The sequence below is a fragment of the Balaenoptera acutorostrata genome, chromosome 3 (assembly GCF_949987535.1).
Source record: "Balaenoptera acutorostrata chromosome 3, mBalAcu1.1, whole genome shotgun sequence".
Lineage (NCBI taxonomy): Eukaryota > Metazoa > Chordata > Mammalia > Artiodactyla > Balaenopteridae > Balaenoptera > Balaenoptera acutorostrata.
Genome location: NC_080066.1, coordinates 64,761,260 through 64,771,585, shown reverse-complemented (window position 1 = coordinate 64,771,585; position 10,326 = coordinate 64,761,260). Strand labels below are relative to the sequence as shown.

Here is a 10,326-nt window from a genome sequence, read left to right as displayed (position 1 = left end):
GTTCAACTGAATTCAGGATCCAAGATGACTTGCCAATCATTTAATGTCATTACTTCCATGTTGTTGATGTTCTTGTTTTGTTTAGTTAATAGACTTTAAAAACTGTTAAGCCGTTTTAGGTTTACAGAAAAATTGAGCAGAAAGTACAGAGAGTTCCCCTCACTTCCCAACCCCAACTTCTCCAATTATTAGCATTTTGCATTAGTCTGGTACATTTGTTACAATTGATGGACCAATATTGATATGTTATTATTAACTAAAGCCCACAGTTTATGTTAGGGTTCACTGTTTGTGTTGTATATTCTATGGGTTTAGGCAAATGTAAAATGCCATGTACCCACCATTACAGTATTACGTAGAATACTTTCACTGCCCTAAAAAGCCTCTGTGCTCCACCCTTTCATCCCTCTCCCCAACAAACCCTGGCAAGCACTGATCTTTTTACTGTCTTCATAGTTTTGTCTTTTCCAGAATATCACAGAGTTGGAATTATACTGTATGTAGGCTTTTCAGATTGGCTTCTTTCACTAAGTAACATGCATTGAAGTTTCCTTCATGTCTTTTTGTGACTTGATAGCTCTTTTCTCTTTAGCGCTGAATAATATTCCATTGTCTGGATGTATCACAGTTTATTTATCCATTCACCTACTGAAGGACATTTCGGTGCTTCCAAGTTTTGACAATTATGAATAAAGCTGTTATAAATACCTGTGTGCAGGTTTTTGTGTGGGCATAAATTTTCAACTCATTGGGGTAAATACCAAGGAGTGAGATTGATAGATCACATGATAACAGTATTTTAGAGTCGTCAAGAAGGTCATCACCCTGCTAATTCCTGTCCCAGAGGGGAGCTCCATGGTACACACTGGCTAGCGAGCTGTCCCTGCAGCCCTCAGCTCCTCTTTCCTCCCTGAGTTTGCCAGGAGTATAAAAGAAGGCCCGGGGTCACCCCAAACCCCTTCTGCTCCTGCCCATCGCAAGTGCCACTACCACCATGGGCTTCACCATCTCCTCCCTCTTCTCCCGTCTCTTCAGCAAGAAGCAGATGCGCATTTTGATGGCTGGATTGGATGCTGCTGGCAAGACGACCATTCTGTATAAACTGAAGTTAGGAGAGATAGTCACCACCATTCCTACCATTGGTTTTAATGTGGAAACAGTAGAATATAAGAACAATTGTTTCACAGTATGTGATGTTGGTGGTCAAGATAAAATTAGGCCTCTCTGGAGGCATTACTTCCAAAATACCCAGGGTCTTATTTTTGTGGTAGATAGCAATGATCGTGAAAGAATTCAGGAAGGAGAAGAAGAGCTGCAGAAAATGCTTCAGGAGGATGAGCTGCAAGATGCCATGTTTCTGCTTTTTGCAAACAAACAGGATTTGCCGAATGCTATGGCCATTAGTGAAATGACAGGTAAATTAGGTCCTCAGTCTCTTCGTAACAGAACATGGTATGTTCAAGCCACTTGTGCTACACAAGGAACCGGTCTGTATGAGGGACTTGACTGGCTGTCAAATGAGGTTTCAGAACGTTAAATGAAACTGGATATCTAACCAAGGACATGTTTGATGGAATTGGTCTAGGCTTGTTACAACAAAATTAGTTTGCATCTTGGTTATTAAACAGTATCTGGGACTGGTTTGGGCAGAATATTACAGCGTTTAAACTTATTTTGTTGCCAATTATTGTTTACCAAGTAGAATGTTGCCATTTAGCAATAGGCTTGGTTTTAAAGAGATTCTCTTAACTTGGGAAAAAAAAGTGTCCTCTTTTAATTTTACTTTCCTTAAGCCTAAATTCCTGGACGTAGCTAATGTGACACCTTTAAATAAATCCATTTTGAATGTTTTTTTGAGCCCACAACAAATAATGTTTTAAAGTTATCCCCTTGCTACTTTACTGATACCTTTATCATTCCTGGGACAATCTGCTGATTTAAAAAATGTAGCATTCCATTTGTATTTATTTTTCTCCCTTGCCAAAAAGACTTTTTTTTTTCAAAAAGATTTTTTAATACTGCTTGTACCAGCCAGGGAAATGCTCCAAAACACTATTCAGTTCTTTTGCACTGAGGAGCTTATATTTCCCCCCATTATTGATTCCTGGCTTCTATCAGCCAAGCTTACCTTGGTGTGGTTTGGATTTAATAGCTAATTAGTGCTGTGCTAGTTGCAAAGAGTTCATATTGAGATGATTTTTAATACTCAGCAGATTGTCTTCCTTTATATTGTATATTTTTTATGTTGCATGTTGCTTTTGGTATCAGCCTGACTCTTTGCCCAGTATATGATAGTTCTGCTGATGTTTTATTGTTTATTGGTGAACATGTCTTCATTAAGAGTTTTTGGAAAACTCATCAAACTCAATGAATAAGTTTTATTCGTAACCCATCTGGAATTATTCCTAATAAAATGATAAAACATGTAAAAAAAAAAAAAAAGAATATTTTAGTTTTGTAAGAAACTGCCAAACTGTCTTCCAAAGTAGCTGTACCATTTTGCATTCCCACCAGCAATGAATCAGAGTTTCTGTTTCTCCACATCCTTGCCAGAACTTGGTACTGTCTTCTTGGAGAATTGATCTCTTTATCATTATGTAGTGCCCTTTTTATCCCAAATAACTTTCCTTTCTCTGAAGTCTGATCTGTCTGAAATTAATATGGCTATTCTTGCTTTCTTTTGATTATTGTTAGCATGGTATATTTTCCTCCATCCATTTACTTTAAATCTATATGTGTCTTTAGGGACTTCTCTGGTGGCGCAGTGGTTAAGAATCTGCCTGCCAATGCAGGGGACACGGGTTTGAGCCCTGGTCCGGGAAGATCCCACATGTCATGGAGCAACTAAGCCTGTGCACCACAGCTACTGATCCTGCACTCTAGAGCCCATGAGCCACAACTACTGAAGCCCATGTGCCTAGAGCCCACACTCCACGACAAGAGAAGCCACCGCAATGAGAAGCCTGTGCACCACAAAGAAGAGTAGCTCCCGCTCGCCGCAACTAGAGAAAGCCCGCGCGCAGCAACCGAAGACCCAACACAGCCAAAAATAAATAAATAAAATAAATTTATTAAAAAAAAGTCTATATGTGTCTTTATATTTAAACTGGGTTTCTTATAGACAACATCTAGTTGGGTCTTGTTTTTTGATGCACTCTGACAATCTATCTTTTAATTGATGCATTTAGACCACTGACGTTCAAAGTGATCATTGATACAGTTGGATTACTGTCTACCATATTTTTACTATTTTCTATTTATTGTCCTTGTTTATTGTTCCTATTTTTGTCTTCCACTCTTTTTCTGCCTCTTGTAGTTTTAATTGAGCATTTCGTATGATTCCATTTTCTCTCCTTTCTTAGCATATTAGTTATACTTCTTTTTTAAAACTTTTTTTTTTTGGTGGTACCCCTAGAGTTTGTAATACACATTTACAAGTCCATTTTCAATAGCATTTTACTGCTTCGCAGGTAGTATGAGTACCTTATAATAATGAAAGGATCCTAATTTCTCCCTCGCATCCCTTGTATCATTGCCATCATTCATTTCACTTATGTATAAACATACATAAGCATATATATAGATATATATTCAAATACATTGTTGCTATTATTTTGAACAAATAATTATGTTTAGATCAATTCAGAACAAGAAAAATAAGTTTTTATTTTATCTTCACTTACTTCTCCTTCAATGCTCTCCCTTTCTTTATGTAAATTCATATTTCTGAACTATATTGTTTACCTATTCTCTAAAAAAACTTCTTTTAACATTTCTTGTAAGGCAGGTCTATTGGCAACAAATTCCCTTAATTTTAGTTTCTCTGAAAAAGTCTTTATTTCTCCTTCATTTCTGAAGGATAATTTTGCAGGACCCAGAGTTCTAGACTGGAGATTTTTTTCTCTCAACACTTTAAATATTTCACTCCACTCAAGAATTAATATTGTTAAAGCAACTATACTCCAATAAAAATTAATTAAAAAGTCAACAGTAAAAACAAAAAAAAAAAGAATTAGTATTGTTAAAATGAATTAGTATTGTTAAAATGGCCATACTACCCAAAGCAATCTACAGATTCAATGTGATCCCTATCAAATTACCAGTGACATTTTTTACAGAACTAGAACAAAATAATCCTAAAATTTATACAAACCCATAAAAGACCCAGAATTGCCAAAGCAACCCTGAGGAAAAAGAACAAAGCAGGAAGCATCACCCTTCCAGACTTCAGACAATACTACAAAGCTACAGTAATCAAAATAGCATGGTATTGGCACAAAAACAGACATACAGATAAATGGAACAGAAAAGAGAGCCCAGAAATAAACCCACAGACCTATGGACAATTAATCTTTAACAAAGGAGGCAATGGGGAAAAGACAGTCTCTCCAGTAAGTGGTGTAGGGAAAGTTGGACAGCTACATATAAACCAATGACATTAGAACACACTCTTTCACCATACACAAAAATAAACTCAAAATGGCTTAAAGACTTAAATATAAGACAAGACACCATAAAACTCCTAGAAGAGAACATAGGCAAAACATTCTCTGACATAAATCGCACAAATGTTTTCTTAAGTCAGTCTCCCAAGGCAATAGAAATAAAAGCAAAAATAAACAAATGGGACCTAGTCAAGCTTACAAGCTATGGCACAACAAAGGAAACCATAAACAAAACGAAAAGACAACCTATGGACTGGGAGAAAATATTTGCAAATGATGCGACTGATAAGGGCTTAATTTCAAAAATATACAAACAGCTCATACAATTCAATAGCAAAAAAAAAAAAAAACAAAAACAACCCAGTAGAAATATGGGCAGAAGACCTGAATAGACATTTCTCCAAAGAAGACACAGATGACCAATAGGCACGTGAAAATATGCTCATCATTGCTAATTATTAGAGAGATGCAAATGAAAACTACAATGAGGTATCACCTCACACTGGTCAGAATGGCAATCATTAAAAAGTCTACAAATGTGGGCTTCCCTGGTGGCGCAGTGGTTGGGAATCCGCCTGCCAATGCACAGGACACGGGTTCATGCCCCGGTCCGGGAAGATCCCACATGCCGTGGAGCGGCTGGGCCCATGGGCCACGGCTGCTGGGCCTGCGCGTCTGGAGCCTGTGCTCCGCAGTGGGAGGGGCCGCGACGGTGAGAGGCCCGTGCATCGCAATGGGGAGTGGCCCCCGCTCGCCGCAGCTGGAGAGAGCCCTCGCACAGAAACGAAGACCCAACACAGCCAAAATAAATAAATAAACTTATTAAAAAAAAAAAAAGTCTACAAATAATAAATGCTGGAGAGGGTGTGGACAGAAGGGAACCCTCTTACACTGTTGGTGGGAATGTAAATTGGTGCAGCCACTATGAAAAACAGTATGGCGGTTCCTCAAAAAACTAAAAATAGAGTTGCCATGTGATCCAGCAATTCCACTCTTGGGCATATATCCAGAGAAAACTGTAATTCAAAAAGATACATGCACCCCTATGTTCATTGCAGCACTATTTACAATAGCCAAGACATGGAAAGAACCTAAATGTCCATCGACAGATGAATGGATAAGGTAGATGTGGTATATACATACAATGGTATATTACTTGGCCATAAGAAAGAATGGAATAATGCCATTTGCAGCAACATGGATGGACCGAGAGATTATCATACTAAGCGAAGTAAGTCAGAAATAGAAAGACAAATACCATATGATATCACTTATATGTGGAATCTAAAATACAACACAAGTGAACATATCTACAAAACAGAAACAGACTCACAGACATAGAGAACAGACTGTGGTTGCCAAGGGGGAGGAGGGGTGGGGGAGGGAAGGATTGGCAGTTTGGGATTAGCAGATGCAAACTATTATGTATAGGAGGGATAAACAACAGGGTCCTACTGTATAGCACAGGAAACTATATTCAATATACTGTGATAAACCATAATGGAAAAGAACACGAAAAAGAAAAAATATATATAATTGAGTCACTTTGCTGTACAGCAGAAATTAACACAACATTGTAAATCAATTATACTTCAATAAAATAAAAAAATGTTTTACTGTACTCTCTTAGTGCTTGCATAAGAGGTTTCTGAGGAGAAGTCTGATGTAATTCTTATCTTTGCTCCTCTGTATGTAAGATGTTTTCCCCTTTCTGGCTTCTTTCAGGGAATTTCTTTGTCTTTGACTTTCTTTAGTTTGAAAATGATATACCTAGGTTTGGCTTTTTATTCCCCAGAATTTATCTTGCTTACTGTCCTCTGAGCTTATTGGATCTGTGGTTTACAGACATTACTTTGGAGAAATTCTTAGTCATTATTGTTTCAAACATTTCTTGTTCCTTTCTCTCTTTCTTCTCCTTCTGGTATCCCCACTACATGTATGTCACACCTTTACAGTTGTCCCATAGTCCTTGGATATTCTGTTCTGGTTTTTCCCCCAGTCTTTGTTCTCTTTGCTTTTCAGTTTTGGAGCATTCTATTGATATATCTTCCAGCTCAGAAATTCTTTCCTCAGCTGTGTCCAGTCTAATAATGAGCCCATCAAAGGCATTCTTCATTTCCGTTACAGTGTTTTTGATCTCTAGCTTGATTCTATTTTAGGATATCCATCTCTCTGCTTACATTGTCCATGTGTTCTTGCATGCTGTCTACTTTATACATCAGAGCCCTGAGCGTATTAATCATAATTGTTTTAAATTCCTGGTCTGATAATTCCAACATCCCTGCCAGGACTGGTTCTGACACTTGCTCTGTCTCTTCAAATTGTGCTTTTTGCCTGTTATTATGCATTTTTTTTTTTTTCTTGATAGCTGGACATGATGTACCAGGTAGAAGGAACTGCTGAATAGAGGTCTTTAGTAATGTGGTGGGGAGGTGTGGGGGAGGGGAAGCATTCTATAGTCTTGTGATTAGGGTTCAGTCTTTTAGTGAGCGTATGCCTCTGAACTGTGAGCTTCACAAGTGTTTCTCAGTTTTTACCCCTCTTTAGGTGGGAGAGGATGGCTAGAGTGGCTGGATTTGTGTATTTCTAGCCTCCCACATGGGAGGCTAGAGCTAACTGGAGGTGGGTATTTCCCTTCCCCTAGATCACTTAGGCTCTGATAATACTCCAGTTTTATAGACATTGTGTCTTTCTGCATCCTGTTAAAGATGACAAATGATTTTCTAATTCTTTTCTGATTCTTATAGTAAATAATATTCTACTAATCTTATGTTTTCATAAGTTCTACACATGCCCCTACTCTACACTCCATTTGATTTCAGATGACGGCAGGTGGACATGCATGGCTCACCTCATGTCTGTCTGAATCTTATAAGACGTAGCCCCTGGATCTTCTATGATGGAGTGCATGAAAAACTCTAATTCCCAGTAGGCATTGTTCCCAGGACAACTCCTGTTTCCAACTCTGCCTGCAGCGTTCTATGTGAGCAACATCTTGCAAGAGGAAAAGCACCGTCACTAGCATCCTTCCTTCCCTACCTCCTGCGCTGCTGTTTTCTGGAAATTGGAATGGCAAGAGGAATGGAGACCACCAATGGCTGGCTATCATGCCTACTGACCACATTTCTCCTATTGATAGGTTTACTAGATTGAAATGTAAGAAGAGATCTTTAAATGTCTTTCATTATACATTGCATTTATTTATTTAAATGGTACTTACTGAGCACTTCCTGTGTATAAGGTCCTGTTCTAGATAATAAAAACAGAGCAGTGAGCAAGGCAGACATGGCCCTGCCCTCAGAGAGCTTACATCTCAGGGCGGGGTGGGGTGAATATTAAACAACTGATTACATAATTAATCATTGTAATTAGAGTTGTGATTAGAGTTTCAGAGAAAACATCCAGCCCAAGGGGCAAGAGACAGGATCACTGGTGTTGGTGGTTCCAGGATGGTCTCCCTTGGAGAATTGGTGTTTGAGTTGAGCTCTGAAAGATCAGAATGAATAAACTAGGAGAGAAGGAGAGTATGAATGCTCCAGGCATAGAGAAGAACATATACCAAGGCCCTGGGGCAGGAGGGATCAAGGTGGAGTTGAGGGTATATAGAAAGTTGATGTGGCTGGAGTGAGGAGGGGAGAAACCAGAAGAGGTGAAGCCATGTTCATTGTTGCCTGGGCAGAGCAGGGGCTCTGTAGATGATTTTGTTTAGTGGATGAAAGAAGGCAGTCATGGCTGGTCGTCTGTAATGAGGTTCCTAATGGTGGCTGTGGGGCTGCCCTCAGCTCCTTTTTGTCCTCACACTTTACCAGTGACTAGAGTGAGAATGCAGAAGCCGTGCCCAGTTGGTCAGGAGACAAGGGAATGGGGGAATGTTAGAGAAGGTCTAAATGAGGGATGAGCATTTAGACCAAATGCTAAGCCACCAATGTGGCTAAGACCAAAAGGAAGAGAGACCACACTGATAGGAGGAAGCCTGGAGGTTTCATGGGGAGATAGCTGTAGAGGCAGTTCTTGAGGAGTTGGGGGGCGGGGGGAGAAGGCACCCCAGCAAGTAGCAGGGCAGGAAGCAAGGGCTCAGAGAACAGAATAATGTGAACAAAATCTTCACAAAAGAGAAGCTTGGGTGTGGAGGTCCTGCTGGGCTGTAGGACCAGGGTGTGCAGAGTGGGAAGGCTGGATCATGAAGTGGACGAGGCAGCATCTCAGCTGCAGTCTGACATGAATATGTCTTCAGACTACACGTGTCCCTTTCTTGGAGCCCATCAAGATGAAGCCCAGATCAGCCTTCTCTGTCCAGAGCCCTGAGGTCTACTGCTTTTCTTATTCAAGCACTGGGTAAAGGTACCTGCTTAGGACTTTGGTTTCTGGGAGGTGAAGAAAAGTGGCCAAAGCTGGGAAAGCTCCAAATCTTCAAATGCAGACTTGACATCCTACTGCTTCCCAGTGAACTTGAGAAAGAATTTGCCCCATCTCATCACTCAGATCTCAACAGATCTGAGACCTAGTGAAAACTCTGCTCTAAAGTCCTACAGAACCTGAACAAGGGAAAAGAGAAACCAGAACAGCCATGACTGCAAGCCATTAGTTTTGATAAACATTAGTTTGTTTTGACTGCAAAACATTAGTTTTGTGTCTGTGGAGCCAGGGTCCTTCATTCAACAAACATTTCCTGTGTGCCGTCTCTGTGCTACACACACCAGCTGGCATCAGCTATCTCTGTTGATGCTGAGAGATGCCCTAAACAGCACCATTTGGGACATGAGACATCCCAGAGAGCAGTCTCTCAGGAAGTGGCTTGGCTTCTCTGAGCCCCCAGGAGTCTTCGGCATCCACTCTCAGGGGAGAGGACGGCTGGGAGGGACACGTGAGGCTTTCCCCAAGACCAAGAAGCCACGAGGCCGCAACTCCCCAGGAGCAGGCAGAATTGTACAGACTTAAATGAATTAGGAGTGTAAATGGAGCGGTTTGACTTGGCTCACACACTACAATAAAGATCTGCAAACACTCAGCTCCGTATTGAACTCGAAGCAGGGTGATTAGTTCATTATTCACTTTCCAGCCTGGAAGGGAAAACGTGTATACCCAGGGGCCAGCATGGATGAGCAGTCGTAAATCACGCCATTTACAAGCCTCGCAATGAGAAAAGCAGCTGGTTGGAGGGGGATGCTCTGCAGGCAGCGACAGCGGCTGGAGGACCGGCCGGTCGAGGCAGATCAATCTGCTCCCTGGAGACGCACCAGTTGGCCAGTCATTCAGCCTTCCAGCCAAGGCAGCCAGGCTCTTGGCCACCCAGCTGGGCGATTCCTGGCCAGACCACAAGGAAACAAACTCCAATCCACCCAGGAGGAGTGCTTTTGTGACCTGAGGTAGCCTCTCCTGAAACTGGACAAAATACTAGGAAGAGTGTTAGGATCTTTCCAAAAGACCTCTCTGGTTCAATTGGGATAAACCACTACCTGCTTCCCTCCCTGGGCTGTTCTGGGTCCCAGGTCCTTCTGGCCCAGCCAGAGGGCCAGGCTTGTGCCTGCTCAGCATGTTCCAACCGGGGGCCCTGGATATCACCAGCTGCTACCCATGCGTCACAGCCTTTGCCCCCCCCCGCGCCCCCCCCCCCAAGTCTCTGCTGCTTTCAGGGCAGAGCCTTTTGGGGATCAGAATTTTATTTAGAGTTGAAAGGTGCCATCCAGCACAGGACATCCTTGTCAGGTGGCTGTTTAGCCACTACTGGCATACTACGTAGCCCTTCAAGTAGACAACTTTTTCTCTTCCAAGCAAAACACCCTTAGTTTCCTTAACTGTTCCTCATATTTCAAGATTTCCAGACCTCCCATGTCCTGACATTTTGTCATAGACTAGTTCCCACTTTATGTTTCCTCTTAAA

The 10,326-nt window shown here is 41.2% G+C and overlaps 1 protein-coding gene across 1 annotated transcript; it reads left to right on the top strand.

Moving 5' to 3' along the window:
* The first annotated feature begins 956 nt into the window (after positions 1 to 956).
* Positions 957 to 1,929, top strand: LOC130707651 (ADP-ribosylation factor 4-like). Its single transcript, XM_057543734.1, has one exon. It carries the CDS (start codon positions 995 to 997, stop codon positions 1,535 to 1,537), a length of 543 nt encoding a protein of 180 aa, XP_057399717.1. The 5' UTR covers positions 957 to 994; the 3' UTR covers positions 1,538 to 1,929.
* Positions 1,930 to 10,326: the final 8,397 nt, after the last annotated feature.